Source organism: Stegodyphus dumicola, chromosome 7 (genome assembly GCF_044657685.1).
Source record: "Stegodyphus dumicola isolate Sdum_Otavi_A_Nest chromosome 7, ASM4465768v1".
Classification (NCBI taxonomy): domain Eukaryota; kingdom Metazoa; phylum Arthropoda; class Arachnida; order Araneae; family Eresidae; genus Stegodyphus; species Stegodyphus dumicola.
The window spans coordinates 66544828-66561664 of NC_140774.1; the positions used below are offsets into that span (position 1 = coordinate 66544828).

At 31.7% G+C, this 16837-nt stretch overlaps 1 protein-coding gene across 6 annotated transcripts in view; it reads left to right on the forward strand.

Annotated features, from left to right (window-relative positions):
* Positions 1–16837, forward strand: part of LOC118179910 (uncharacterized) — a 67906-nt gene that overhangs the window by 23268 nt on the left and 27801 nt on the right. Inside the window, exons 1-3 of one of the 6 annotated variants that reach the window (XM_035349076.2) lie at positions 4209–4453; positions 5815–5962; positions 6076–6162. In XM_035349076.2, the coding sequence (XP_035204967.1) occupies positions 6093–6162 (70 nt within the window). In that variant the 5' untranslated portion in view covers positions 4209–4453; positions 5815–5962; positions 6076–6092. The other 5 variants (XM_085820386.1, XM_085820384.1, XM_085820383.1 and 2 more) reach the window with 5 other exon arrangements.

The window sequence follows — 16837 nt, forward strand, 5'->3', positions numbered from 1 at the left end:
TGTAAACAGCAAGAAAGAAAGAGAAAATCATGTCAACATACATATACAGATAGAAAGTGTCATAACATATACAAATGGAAAGTCTTCTTTCCATCTGTATATGTAATATATGGTTTCCTTACTTACTCTATTATTGTATTACTTTATATATTTTACAAAGGACCAATGGGTCCTATTGACGAGGTCAACCAAATTTTCTGTCAAGTGTGGTTAATCGATAATGCTCTCAGCTTTTATGGCTGCATATGCTGGGGAAGAAAAAGTATATGATGCCTTACATTATGTCCTATGCAGAAAGATTAAACAAAATTTTATTGGAGACTATGAAAACTGCCCAATGTATCCATTGCTAGGCTAAAATGGCTTAAGGCTTATCTTAGTCCTAGATAAATAAATTCCCATATAAACTTAAGGCTCATCCTGAGCTAATGCTTGTGCCTTCCCTAAATTCTGAAGATTTTGCCATTCCTCAGTTTTGGTGCTCAGTATTTCTCTAAATTTTTAAAGTTTTGACTACCCTAGATTCTGCTATTTGGTGCAGCTACAGCAAATCTGGCACTGGTGCAAAACCTATCTGAATAACGAATCAGTTATTCTCAATTCAGATAGCACTAAATGTAATCTTTCATTCACAAAATCTACATTTTGGATATGGAAAGAAGTTTCTATTAAACTTCTCGTCAACACACTCAACACTTTGCAGCAAAGTCAGCTGAAATTTATAATCATTGCAATCGTAACGTCAACATAAAAAGCTATCATGCTCTTTGGTATTCAATTATTAATATTTTTTTTAAATGTTCGACATCGCTGTGCGAGTCATTTCTCAAGTTGCTCTGTGTTAACAGTCACATGGTGAAGAAAGCAAACAAATAATAAATAACAATTTGCCAGTTTGGCTTCAGTGATATAAATTATTTAATAAGTTTATAATGAACAATATTTCAATATAGAAAGTTTCAGTTCGAGATGTTCGCCAAGCAAAAAGACAGCTACAGAGCCAAATTATTATCATGCAGATTTATGCTAATAATTATTGTCTCTTTAATATGGAGTGAGGCTGAAGTGAAAATAAGTGCTGAAATGAAATTAAGTGCTGAAGTGAAATTAAGAATTGGTATTCTCCATGTTTTATTATGGAAAAATATTAAATGCATGTGCTTAAAGGTTGCTATTGATTTGGATGTTTGGATTTTTGGTCTTTCTAGATCCTGGAAGTCTGGATTTCTATCTTTGTACTGTATAAACAACCACCTTTAAAACTTCTAATCAAATATAAATATGGCATTAAATTATCTTCATGATTAATAGATCATGAAAAGATTAACAAATTAATCATATAAAATAATTCAAATTTATTTTGAACAATACAGTTCATTAGAGAATTAAAAATTAGGAAATAACATTAGCAAGGATTCATACTGTTTAAACATAATATTTTGAATCTAAAATAACTAAAATCGAAGTATTATTAGGTACTATGATAGGATCAGTTTATATTTGATTCTTTTAACATACAACCAGTTAATTTCTATCATTTTTCGGTAAACACAGACGTACAAAAAATCAGAAGAGATTTAGTACAAACTAACAATACTGATTTAAAAAATACCAAGCCAAAACATACAGAAATAAAATAGCAGTCAGAAACTGTAATATATATATATCAACAGACATTTAACAAAGACTGCCTATTCTCATGCACTTTTAATGAAATTTAAAGTGGTTAATAAAAAAATCTGATAATAAAAATTTAAATTCAAGTTAAATCGTGCTTCTGCCTTAAAATACTTTTTCTGACAATATTTAAAAACCAAATTAATTTAAAATGTTCTAGTTACACAATTAAAAAAAATCTTTATATTAAAAGCATTATGTTGCATTGCTTCAGTTCTGAGAAGCATCCTTTAATTAAAGAATTGCCATAAAGAACATAATGCATGACTGTAACTTACACATTTAAATCTTTTCTTAAATAAATAAACACAAAATAATAATTCTTAAATAAACACACAAGTTTCCACTGACATTAATTTATGAGCATGAATTTATGACATTAATTTATGAGCACTGTTATTTTAAAAACCTCATTTTAAATAAATGATTTTAGAGACTATATCGTTAATGTCTAGGGATTCCTTCTTAAATTAATATGCTATTGTTATTTACTTAGTTCAAAACTTTCAGGCACTAAACTGAATACTATGTTCAGACTGCATATTTTTAATCCTCTCTTGTTTTTTTTTTTTTTTTTAATTTTAAAGATAAACTCTTTTCTTTTTTTAAAGTATTAGACTATAACTTGAAATTTTAGATTGCAATTTTCTTTTAATTAACAATCATAATTATTAATATACATGTACTAATAATTATGATTGTTAATTAAAAGAAATTAACAGTAAATTACAGTAACTAATCAATTACAGTAAAATATTTAAGAACTATATCCTAAGAAATGCTTTAGCACATATTTCTCTAAGGCAGTATAGCTTACTTTCACATTATATACATTAAAAAACACACACACACACACACAAGAAAACTAATTGCTGACATTACAGATAACTAACAGAGCTATTAACTGTATGGTTACTAATGAACTCAATATCAAAAATAATATTACTAGGTATTTCCAAAGTTCATTCAAGATCATATATGTTGCAATTTACTTAATTAAATTAACAAAAATAAAAAATCAAATATGTAACCAAGCACTTTTAATACTATCAAATACTTTTAATAAATTAACAAATTAATTTTAAAAAAACTGTAAGTAAATTTTCTGAAGATTTAAAAACGACAGAAAAACATAAAAGGACATTTGTAAGTAACCTAATTTTATTTGAAGTATTTAAAATATTGTCAAAATACGAATCCCTCCTTTGAGCTACAAGTCCAGCTGGGCACATTGGAAATACCCTATCTCAGTGTGATCTTAAGATAGGCTAGTAATATAATCCTATTTTGTAGGAAATAAATTATCTTTAGTAGACAAGTAGCTGGAGTCAAGCATAACTAGAAATAATAACTAACGAGACATTAGGGAAGGGTAACACAAGCTACTAAAGTACGTAATAATGAAGGCAAGGCTCTTTTACTGTTGCATACAACACAAAAAGGTCAGACGAAATTTCAAAACAGGAAAAGAGAACTGGGGATGGAATAAGCTTACAATAGCAAAAACTGAGTTTATGGGGGGTAAATTGGGCTGCTTTCAATACAAGTAATGAAACAAAGAAAGCATTAATATACATTTCAAAATATTAAAAGTTATGAAAACTGGTTAGCACAGCAGCGAAACTCGCATAGCATCTCTTTTATTACACTTGCCATACTAGTATTAGTAAGCCAAAGTTTCAGATATCATGTGAGATTCAATGGAATTAGAAAATGTTGCTGTTCTCATACATTTGTTGAATATCAAGCGAATCCTTTACTAAATAAATGAATGGAATATTATTTAAGTTTGATACACATTACAACATTAAGAGGAAAATAACTTCCCTAGCGTTGACAGAAATAAAACAGGTAAAGCCATGGCTGCGTTGAAAATGCAGAATCGCCCACTGCTTGGCGCGTTTTTAAGAATTGCACATACTCAGTATCCATGTGCACGTCGACCTATTTTCACTTAAAACAACATCCCAGAATTGCACAAAATGGCATTGCGCACACTCTTGACTTTATCCATGTACACATCGTCCTTTGTCACTTAAAAAGTCAAACAAAATTGACAAAAATCTAATTCTTCTTACTCTTGTAAAAAGCGCCAAACAAATAAGTGGGCGATTCTGCACTTTAGCTGCTGCTTTTAAAAATGCTTTCAATTACATATTTAATAATTCTAAACATCTACTACCCAATTCTAACAGTACGGAACTACTTTCGTCGCATTGTTTACAAACAGCACGACCCCGTTACACGCCTACGCTCAAATACCGAAGTCACATGAACGTTGTTAAAAAGCATGGTAGGGCACACTCAGCAAAGAAAGTCTACACAGTGCATATTCTTTGTCCTCAGTCCCGTATGCAGGGAGAGAAAATTTTGGTGTAGCACCAGCAAATATGTATTATTGTACATAGAACGTTCTTTGGCACCAGGGCAAAGAATATGTATTGTTCTTTGACCAGGGCGACTGGGTCCAAGCAAAGAAGTCCAAGACCGTACCCTACACTGAATAATAGTGTAGTTTGCGAATGGTACAGGAAAATAACTTGTTTTCGTCAAAGAATCTTCTTTGTTTTCGTCATAAAAGAACATCCAAAAGTAGCGCTATTTAATAGTTCGAGTAATCGCGGCAAACAGCGGAATTTGGATTAGTTACTTTTCGTATCACATGTTATCGGTAACCGTTGTACATTTCAGTTTTGAGTAGCGTACGGCGCATTGGTGCGGTAAATCATCAAATTTAATGTTATGAGAAGATTTTATCGAAAATACTTATTTTTGTGTTAGTATTTTATCATTTCAATGCATGTTAAATTTCAAAATTTTTACTGGGTAGAGGTGTGTTTTAATTTTAATATTTGACTTCTAGGAATGGATTTGAGTACACTGAATACATCGCTCAAACATAGAAATATGTTTCCGATCTTTGAATTTAATATACCGTTGCAAATATGTTTTAAGCATGTTGCTGTATGCCGTCATTGCTTATGTTATTAAAAATAAAGAAAATTTTAAATTTTTGATTCAAAATAGAATGGAGTGCACCTAAATTCGTTTGACTATTTCTAACGGACTTTTACCAGTTTTTTTTTTTTTTTTAATCAAAATTACAAGAATTTCTTTTTCCTACAGTAAATTGTATATTTGTATTGAAAAGGTAGCCAGGAAAAAGTGCTTTTTACGTCCATTTTAATTCATGTTTTATTTTATTTTTTTCGTTTCCTTTTTGTTATTAAATATGCAGTTACATATTATTTATGAGGTAGCATTTAAGTTTGGGGAAAAAAAACAAAAAAAAAAAAAAAAAAAAAAAAACAGCTTTCTTTTCTTTAACCTTTATCATCATTATTACTTGGCTTTTCTTCCATCAGTATGTGACTGATTATTTGAAAATTTCATTCCTGGTGTATTTCTGAGGAGCAAAACATCTTGGTTGTGAAATGACTTTAAGGTTATCGAGAGTGGGATGGGCTACCTGTATTAAATTTTGCAGGGCATAGTTTAATAATGAACCATATAATATTAAACCTAGCTATAATGTTATTACTGGACATTAAACTTCAACGAAAAAAGAAATAATAAATTTGGGATTTAACTTTTTTCTAAAGTTAGACCATTTAAGAATTCTGCCTTAATATTTATATGAAATACAATAAAATATCATTGATATGTATTTCGAGATACTGTCTAAGAAAGTAATGCCTAATTTTCAGTTGAATTTTTAATCTGGGTGTATGACATTAACTTTAGTAAATATTAGTAGTGAGTTTCTTTTTTCATTATTGAAGAAAGCTACTGTATCTTTTTCTTTATCGCCTCTATAATTATTGCCTAATACCAGATTTCAATACCTATATCAGAGACTTCTGAGAGATATGTCTTTTGATTTAATTCTATATTATAATCGGTACACTTATTAAATCTTGATATTTTCATTGTGATATCATTTAATAAAAAATTTGCAGTTAAGAAATAAGAAACATTAAAGTATGTTTCTTATTTTTTAACCAGATTTAAAATTACTCGAGTGACTGTAAGTACCTTTGAGTTAAGCAGAGTTCTTATTGTATGAGTGTTAAGAAATCTGAAGAAATTAAATCATCATGTATAATATGTGCATTGAAATATACTTTTCTTTTACAGGTATAGAAGGTTTGAAAAATTTTAAGTCATGGTGTTGTAGTGCAGCCTTAGATGCATTCCAGCTGAATTTCATTTGCATTGAAGCATATAATTATTTCATCAAACAAAATTGCAATTATTTCCTTTTTCATGCAGACATATTTTTAGAGTGACTATGATCATCTTTCTGATATTATTCTTACTTATGAGTATTTTGCAAAGTGTAAGAAATTAACTCATGTGTAATACATGTATTGAAATATTCTGTCTGTTTCTTTCTAGGTGATAATGTGGCCTATATGCAGTTCAGCAGGATTTCATCTGCTTCTAAAGCTACTGATATATCAGAACAAATGAAGCATCATAGTGGTAATCTGTTGTATGTTTGTCAACTATGTAATAAATCGTTCAGTCTGAAATGTAATTTGAACACTCATTTAAAGCTGCATATGGGAGAACGTCCATTTGCATGCCATCTGTGTAATAAACGCTTTAGTTTAAAGGGAAATCTTAAAATTCATCAAAGGATTCATACTGGAGAACGACCATATGAATGTAATGTTTGTAAAAAGAGATTTACTCAATACAGTGGCCTCAAAAGCCATTATAGAAAACATATAAACTGATTTACAGTCAAGCAGTTATTCCAAATGAAATTAGTTTTTATTATATTATTTTTGATGTTTTGGTACTTTTCTGTTATCGGGATTGGATTCAGATATCGCCAAAAGCTGATGATCTGGTGAAAAATTCAAAACATAAAAATAGTTGCCAAAATATTTATGATAAGGTTAAGTTGAAAAAAAATCCAAGGAAATATATCGTGATGGATAGTAATAAAATTGGAAATTTTTATTAAACATCTTGCCAAAGAAATTGGGAAAGAAAAATTCAGTTACCAAATTAAAATTAATGTGGATGCATGAAATTGTGGATATCATTTAAAATGTCTGAAAACATTTACATTTAAAGACGCTGCTGCCATAACTTAAACATAATTAAATAAGAATCTAATTGTTTAGGGGCAATGCCGCATTTGATGCAAAAGCAGACTTTTGTTAACTTCAACAGTATTACTAGTGATGCTTATTTTATCTGACAGCCTGGACATTAATGCATAGTCAAAGACTTATCTTATATAATTGCCCTTATCAACAGCGGTGAAGTGATTCATATCAAGCTAATACTGACAAAATTCTGTGAAAATTAATTCTAAACACCATGCGTGAAAGAAACATGGTTTTTTTTGTGATCTTTGTTTCAGAGTGAATAATGCTTTGTTCCCAAAGAAACTGATTGAAAGATGTTTAATCATTAAGTCCCAAATTTTCATATCCGGGTTAAAAAAAAAATAATAAAACACAAGTGATCATGTTATCTGTAGAATTTGTATTCTCATTGCCACTTTTAAAAAGACATTCTTTTACTTAAAAAAAAAAAAAAAAAAAAAAAAAAGGCATCAATATTATAACGATTTGATAAATAAATATTGGCAACTTCATATGAATCAATGTTTTGTTTAGTGAAACATTTGGTGATGACTCTGGTCCCAATAACAGAACAGTACCGATATTTTTTTAATCATAAAACAAAATCTGATATTTGCTGATTATCTGCACCCTCTCAAAAGTCACATATTTGCCAAATTGTGAAATGGTAAAAAAAAAAAAAAAAATTGTTTGATTATATTCATGCTCTGAAGTATTGTCTGTTCATTATGACTATAGTAATACTTAACAGTTCATGTTGGAATGCAGTTTGAAGTACCAGGTGCATAATTAAATATCATTATTTTTGATGAATTATGTGTATTCAATAAACATACTATTTTATTTATCTGTTTTAAGTAACTAAACAAATAAAACATTTTTTATGATTATTTTCTCTACAAAATTTTTAAAGGACAGGCAGGTTTAAGTTTTTGATATTAATTGTGGGAAAATTACATCTTTACAAAAGTAGTTTAATGGTGAAATTAGGGAATGTGGATAATCAGGTATGAAAATAAAGCAGAACTTAATAAAATAAATGAAAGAAAAGAAAATCAAGCAGTATAATTAATTTCACAAATGCAAATTATAATTTTATTTAGAAGTATGTGAGATTGAGCTGTTTGATATTTTAAATCATTCAGTGTCTTAAAATGTTATTTTTTGTTAAATCAGTGCTTTCATATAATATTTCTGCTCTTTAAAAAATATTATTAAATATAAAGGAAATATTTTGGTAACTTTCATTATCTATTTTAAATAACCATATGCTCTTTAATTCTATATTTGATCCATATGATTATTCCTTTATCCCGTTTTCCTCGAGTATTTTTATCAGTTTTACTGGGTATAGCATCAGAACTGAAATTTATTGCTAAAACATTCTTGATTTTCGATCTGATTTCATCATTCTAATGTATTTGTATAATTTTCTTTGTTAATAAGTATGCAGTAATTTTTATTTTGCTTTGGTAAGTATAGCAGAATGCAGATTATCTAAAATAAATGGGCCTGAATACTATGTGGTTGATCTTTGGATTAAGGTAACTTGGCGAAAATTTGGCGACCAACTCTGCTACAGCAACCCTCTTTTTTTTAATTTTTTTTCCCGCCATTTTGTCTTCACGAAGTAAAGACATGTTTCTTTTCTTTTTATTTACTGAACACTTTTTCCAACAATCTACTAGCCGAATTACACTTATGCTAGAAATTTTATGTAACAAAACTGCTTAATCATGACAAATATTAACTGCAAAATTGGGAAAAAGTGTACAATCGCAAACTCCTTGCGCGTTTTTCAGAATAGCACATACACATAAACCATTTACACGTCGACTTATTTTTACTTAAAAAAACATCCCAGAATTGCACAAAAATGGCATTGCGCACAGTCTTCACTATATCCATGTACACTGCTTTTTTCTCATAAATTAGAAAAATTTCATGAAAATGCATGAAAATTTTGTGAATCTTTAAATCCGGTAAAAAGAACATATATGAAATTACCTGATCGCAAAAAGTATATACCCTTTCCAAAGCTGAACATTTCCACGTATAAAATAAATAAAATATCCAAAAAATTTTACCTCTAAATTATCTATTATATTATAAATGTCACCAACGAATTCATACCGCAAACATTACATATGATTACAAATACTTAGTGTCAAATATTTAAATTACTTCCATGCACGTTTACTTCAACTGAAACATATACCAAATTCCTACAAACATAAAATTCACAAAATAACTATCATTTAATTAAAATATCACTAAACCATGTACACGTCGACACAGAGCAGCGTGAAATTGATAAACAGATTTCGGAATGATTAGAGAAACAAAGGAGCCTTTATCCATTTTTTGCAGCAATTCCACTTTTTGTTTGATGGACATCGAAACATGCTTTCCCTTTGTAGATCCTTTTGCAGCTCCAGCATCGGAAATTCTATTTGACATAATCTAAAGTTCCTACTTACTTTTATACTCTAACAGTCTGCAAAAAATAATAAGCCAGATCCAATTCGAAGATTAAGGAACAACCCAATCTGCAACATTAACTGAAATAGATAGTTTTAGCTTAGCTTATACCGTCCATTATACATTAAATGCGCATGCGTAAAGGTATTACGTGCGTGCATCAACACATTTATGCCTTGACACAGAAAGTTTGTAGCTTTGAGGTCCGGATTATGAGTGTCCGGATTTACGTCTTTTGACTGTACATATAAAATTTGTTATTAAAGTGCAATTTGTTGAATGTTGTATTAGAAATATAGTTTAATATCTATAATGTATTTTCATATTACTTTTAGTTTTGCTTAGTATCAAAATTTGACTGTAGCACAGATGTTTTCCATTTTAATCACGTAATATGCTGCTGAGTGCATATTTATTAAGTTTTTTAAATAGTCTTAAATTCTTTTATATTTGTTATGACAAATTTTTAAACAGCTGATATTTTCATTTACAAAGATGTAAGAGAAACACAACAGCATGGAAAATAAAACAAGCAAATCGACAACCTTCTATTCGGCAGAGATTTTGTAAAATTCCAATCGATTTCAAGGGCAAAACGGGTCCCCCTTATGAGAGGCTTTTTTGCAGAATTTTTTGCTCGTGATGAAGGGGGATTTCTTATAGTTTTCTACCTAAAGAGGTTAAACCTGTTTAGTTATGGGCAAAAGTTTTTCCACTAGGAGTTAGTATTTTGCAATGAAAACTCTAAATACCTGTTGTGCTTCATCAGTATGATATTAATTACAAAAACTAACATTTTAAAAGTAGCAGTTCAGAAATATTGAAGCATAGGATTTATTTGCATATTAAGTAATTTGAATGTCTTTTTGAAACTTGCATCTAATAAATTCATTATAAATGTAATGGTATATATTTGGTATAACATCATACATAAGTTGCTGGCAGTATGCTGCAAAAGTAAAAAAAAAAAATCCTGAAAAATAATATAAATGTTACAAAAAATGAAGGACTGTAACAAAATTACATTTCTTCCTTGCATATAGTTTCTTGTGGCCTTCTTACATGTAATTTCTGTAATTGTTTTTAATATGACTTCAAAAATTTTTTTCCTTTTTTATGTTCTGGCACCACGTAAGTTCTGCTGTGTATGTTTTTAAGTGATGAAAAGCCATACGTAGTATTCTTTGAAAAATAAGGCCATTTTATTTTGTCATAAAATATGCAAGAATGATCTGGAAATGCAACTTTATATCAACGATGAAAGCATCTGGAGATGCTGTGTTAAAACTTGTGAGAAGGAAAAAGGCATTCCTCTCAGAAATTGGTTTTGTATTTTTCAGCTACCATTCCTAAAACCATTGCAGTTTATTTACAATTAGACAGAGCAATCACTCATTAAATAGTACGAAAAGGAGTTACAAGAATGTAAAACAGTTGATGATTGAATAGTTATGCTGAGCGTATGATATGTTAAGTAGGATTGCTTTTCTGTTAGTGATAAACTTTATTGTGTGATTAATTGTGCAAGAGGTGATTTTCCTCCTTTTACAGTGCCTGTTGTAACAAACAAGCAAAAAAAAAAAAGATTCCCAGTAAATGAGTTTTATGTATAGATGATAAGTTTACCTGTTTAAATTTTTTCTCCCTTCATATTCTGCAAAAGTCAATCAATAAAACTTTTCTCTTATTACATTACTGTTGTTATGATTCACAAATTGTTAGACCTAGTATGCCATATTGTTTCTCTTTATCAATTATTTAAACATTCACTGAAGGAATATTTGTTTTTTGATATTTATCTGTACACTGCGCAAAAAAAAAAAAAAAGGCACGGGGACAGTTCTACATTTCTTGTGCTACTGGGCCGACTGGTGAAAATCAAATGGCGTTTTTCATGTCTCGAAAGCGTGGCTTAAGATATACTCGTATATTAGAGTTATAGCAAGCATTGTTCTAACATACATACTTTGAAAAAAATCGGACTTTTTCTGTAAAACATACAAATTTTTTTCTATATTTCAATTCTACAACTCGAATTATGCCTAGATAATAAATTTTGTAAAATTTGGTGCCAAATTTACAAAGAAATTCAAAAATTTACCTTGGCGCAATTTTTTCAGTTTGCACTTGGTGAACTTTATAATACAGTCAAAAGTCTTTAATCCAGACTCGTCAGGACTTCGGCGATTACGCATTATAGATCATCAGTTTAAATCTGGTAAGATGGCATGCAGAAATTATAAAATTAAAAATATGAAACCGTAATTTATGAAATAAAGAGCAATTATGATCTAAAGGGTATCAAAATTTACAAAAAAAAAAAAAGCTTAATATTTATGTGTTTACTTTATTAAACATTTCTTTCAACGCACGCATGCGTAAAGCATACATTATCCATAATTGAAATTGGAAAACTATTTGATGTGTATTCGTGATATTTATAATGACGAGAAATTTGATTTAAATCATATCAGAGTACATCGAGATGAAATACTACATTTAGTAAGGAATTATAGGCCAAATAAAAACATGTGCCCTGAAGATAAGGATAGTGCTGCACATCAACTTCTAGTTCGTTGCGTGCCATGACTTACCCCCCCCCTTCCCGCCGAAGAGCAGCGTGAAATTGATAAGCAGATTTCGGAATGGTTAGAGAAACAAAGGATATGCCTTTATCCATTTTTTGCAGCAATTCCACTTTTGTTTGATGGACATCGAAACATACTTTCGCTTTGTAAATCCTTTGGGAGCTCCAGCATCAGAAATTCTATTTGACATAATCGAAAGTTCAAACTTATTTTTATAAAATTGCTCTAACAGTCTGCAAAAAATAATAAGCCGGATCCAATTCGAAAATTAAGGAACAACGCAAACTGCAACTTTAATTGAAATAGATAATTAGATATTTTTAGCTTATACCATCCGTTATACATTAAATGCGCATGCGCAGTCATAAAGATCTTACACGCATGCGCAGAAAGTTTATAGCTTTGAGGTCCGGATTATAGATCATTCCGTATTACGGGTATCCGAGTTAACGACTTTTGACTGTATATGGTTATGTTACATTGCAGTTTTAATAATTAATATTTATATATTAATTTAAGACTAGTGTTTTTTCTGTCTTTTGGATTCAGGGCCAACTGATATACAAATTATTTGAAAACGCTACAATTTCGTATGTTTGTGCTTGTTATAAGAACAGTGGTTGCATATTAGTTGGCTCAGAAACAGATTAATTTTGTTGTGCATTTCTTTAGACCCAACTTCTTGAAGATGTCCTAGGAGATGTAAAAACCATTTGCTTTAATTTTTATAATAATTTATTCTTCCTATGTCAAAGTGAATATGATATCTGACTTTGCATTAACATTTTTAATTATATATATATATAGTCAAAAGTCGTTAATCCGGACTCGTCGGGACTTCGGCGATTCCGGATTATAGATCATCAGTTTAAATCTGGTAAGATGGCATGCAGAAATTTCAAAATTAAAAATATGAAACCGTAATTTATGAAATAAAGAACAATTATGATCTAAAGGGTATCAAAATTTACAAAAAGAAAAAGCTTAATATTTATTTGTTTACTTTATTAAACATTTCTTTCAATGTAAGTTGCTTCGTTTCATGTGATAATACTTTCTCTTTAATTCTATTAAACAGGCATAATTTCTTGTTTAGTTACAAAGTTCCGCTGTTCAAGTCCTGTAATTGCTGTGTTGAGAATACCGACTAATTTGTCAATCGAAATGTTTTCGTTTTCAATAACCTGTGGGTCACTTTCTTCACTATCGGAAGCGAATTATAATGACGAGGAACTTGATTTAAATCATATCAAAGACGGAGTACATCGAGATGAAATACTACACTTAGTAAGGAATTATAAGCCAAATTAAATAAAAACATATGCCCTGAAGATAAGGATAGTGCTGACAGATCAACTTCCAATCCGCGGCGTGAAATTGATAAACAGATTTCGGATTTCAAAACATACTTTCGCTTTGTAGATACAAATTACATATTAGTAAATGTATATCGGAAATTCTATTTGACATAATCAAAAGTTCAAGCTTACTTTTATGAAATTGCTCTAACAGTCTGCAAAAAATAATAAGCCGGATACTATTCGAAGATTAAGGAACAACGCAATCTGCAATATTAACTGAATTAAATAATTTTTGCTTAGATTATACCGTCCGTTACACATTAAACGCGCATGCGCAAAAACATATTCGCAGCCGTAAAGGTCTTACGCGCAGTCGTAAACGCCTGTGCGCATGCGTGAACGCGACGCATGCGCAGAAAGTTTGTAGCTTTGAGGTCCGGATTATGGGTGTCCGAATTAACGACTTTTGACTGTATATTGTCATGAAATGTACAGGCACTGTGGGATAGCTTCCCCGCAAAGCAGTTATAAGGTTGCCGTAAAATGGCAAGGGAAGGCAGGGTGACAACATTTGGTGAGAAATTCGTCCAAGAAAAAGTGGAAGCCAGACAGGAGAAGTTGAAAGCCAGATATGCTGAGATAAAAGTTGGATATAAAGAGATGATAGCTGAGATCAAAGCCAAACTAGAAGAGAAGAAAGGACAAGAAGAGATAAATGGTGGCCAACAAAATGTGCGAGAGCAACTCCAACAGCTGAAAGTGAAGCTTACAGAAGAAACTAGAGCCACAAAAGAAGATATGAAAATGACAGTAGTGGCATCTGAAGAATCCAAGGATGAAGAAATAAAGGAAGTAGCTAACGAACTGCCTGAGAAAGATCCAGAAATGACCAATGAAATATCTAACGGGATTAAAGAAGGAAACATGAAGAAATAAAAGACGGGAAGGAAGATTTTTGATTCTTACGTGCCTGAAGTTGATATAGAAGAATGTGAAAATGCGACTGTCAATTTCGTAGAAACTGATAGTAAAGTTATGATAACGCAGTCAGCAAGTGTTGAACCATCTGAAAGTGCATGTGATTGGGAGAAGCTGATGTACAGCTTAAGCAGTGGGCTCCAGTATTGCAAGAAAATTCACCCACCTTCACAAACTATAAGTACATCTCATAATGCAGATTTTGCAGATGCAGACTTGATTCTGTTTGTAAAAAATCGGGTTCCGTTCATGACTCTGATGCAGAATTTGAAGCTACTTCTCAGGAAACGGGGGAAAACAAGTATGTACCAGCTGCTAAAAATACCGAGGTGAACTGTATGCATTCTGCGAATGAACTACAGAGTGGTGATCTTCCTGTGGATGACAAGTCTGAAAGAACTTTATCTTCAGATTGTGATATGCAAAACAGAAATGCATCTGAGAACTGCAGTGGAAAAGTATTTGACCTGGGTATAACTTATGAAAAGACTGAGACTGAAATTAATTCTTAACTTTAATTTGTATAATCTAAAATTGTTATGTGTTTAATATGTGTATATAACTTGTACATAGTGTAAATATTTGTTTCTTTAGTTATGTTATTTGTTTGTTTTATAACGTTTTGTTTCTATCGAATTTGACTTCTGACTAAGGATTGTACAGACCGGGATGTGCAGTCCTTGGGAGGGGGCAGTGTTATGAAATGTACAGGCGTGGTTGGATAGCTTCCCTGCAAAGCACTTTTAGGGTTGCCATAAAATGGCAAGGGAAGTCGGGGTTGCCATATTTGGCGAGAAATCGTCCATTTGGTGACAAAATTGGCGATATACCATGGACGTTTGGAGAACCTTCTGGAACGAATTCTTACCGGTTTAGCCCAGAATGTTCTCGAACGCAAGACGAAAGCTATATAAACCATGTTAGTCTGCAGTCAGTTAGTGTGTGTCTCTCATCGAATGTGTGCCTCATCTTGAGAGCTGATAGTCAGTTATTGAGCAAGTGTCTCGAAATCTAGCGCCGAGTTGGCCATCCAGTGCATTGACAGTCTTTTAGTGCTTCGTCGAGTGCATCGCGTGGAGAGTCTCGGGAGTACGTGGAGTTCCGAGAGCGACCAAACAGAGTTGGAAGCTGTACTCTGGTGCTTTGCAGTGAAGCTATCTCCACCGTTATTGCCTGACAGTGTGAAGGCGGTGTCGCTGATTGTTCCAGCGTGTTTATAGTAGATCTCCGACGACTGTAAAAAGTGTTTTTAGAGCTGTCCTGATTAACAATGGCTAAATAAAGTGTGTTTTGATACTTCATCAAGTGTTGTCGTTATTCACTCCAAATCTACACGAACCCCGTACAAACGTGAACGAAGAAAATAATACCACAACTGATGTCAGAAGAATAGGAAGAGGAAAAACGTAACAATATGTAAACCTAAATGCATGTAAGTTTTCCTTAGAAAGTTCGCTGGAAGTGAAATATTCCTATCTTAGAAGATAGATATCGCGTGCTTTAGAAAAGTTAGCAAATCTAAATACAGGGTCGACAGTAATATGTTTGGGGCCCTATTCTAAAAATGAAAAGTAGTGAAAAACGAGCGCATCGAGTCTTTTAGTGCATCATCAAGTTTTGTCTTGGACTGTGCCGAGTCGAGAGCTATACTCTTGTGTATTGTGCATCACGTGGAGAGATTCAAGAGTACGTGGAGTTCCGAGAACGACCAAGCAGAGTTGGGAGCTGTACTCGGGTGCTTTGCAGTGAAGCTGTCTCCACCGTTATTGCCTGACAGTGTGAAGGCTGTGTCACTGAACGTGTCAGCGTGTTTAAAACAGTTCGACGACTGTAAAAGTGATTTTGGAGCTATCTGATTAATATTGGTAAATAAAGTGTGTTTTGATACTTCATCAAGTAGTGTCGTCATTATTCATTCCAAATCCATACGAACCCCGTACGAACGTGAAGGAAGAAAATTAACATAACAACTTTTGTCAGAAAAAAAAAAAAGAAAAATGCAACATATACAGTGGTGGCAAAAATTGTGGACACTTTTGGAAATTTTTATGTTTTTGAACTTTGTATGCATATAGAAAATGTTACGTTTCACAAAATGCAAACTTGCATATATCATTTTTAAGAGAATTTATTACTGTATTCAATACGAAACACAAAATTCAATTATTTGCAATACAAAAAAAAGTTAAACGATAATAGTTATCAATATACGTTAGACAGTAATGATTGCAGTGAGTTATCAGTACTTAGTAGGGTACCCTTTATTTTTATTACAGCTTCACATCGACGTTTCATCGAGCTGACAAGAGTTTTAAGCTCCTCTTTCGTTATTACATGATGCCAGGAAACAATTATAGTCTCAATTAGTTCCCGTTTATTTGATGGGAGCCTCATTTGGACAAGAGTTTTCAAACGGTGCCACAAATTTTCGATAGGATTGATGTCAGGACTGTTTCCTGGCCATGACAACAATTTAATGCTGTTTGTACGAAACCACTCTTTCGATATTTTGGCCGTGTGGCAAGGAGCAGAATCCTGCTCAAAAATAAACGAAGCATTGGTGGGAAAGAGATCTCTGATGGAAGGTAGAAGTTTTGGTTCTAGAATAGTGTCAATGTATTTTCTGGCATTTAGTGTCCCATCGATGACATGAAGGCGACCAATACGATCTGCTGACATGCATGACCTAATCATAACATTAACTGGG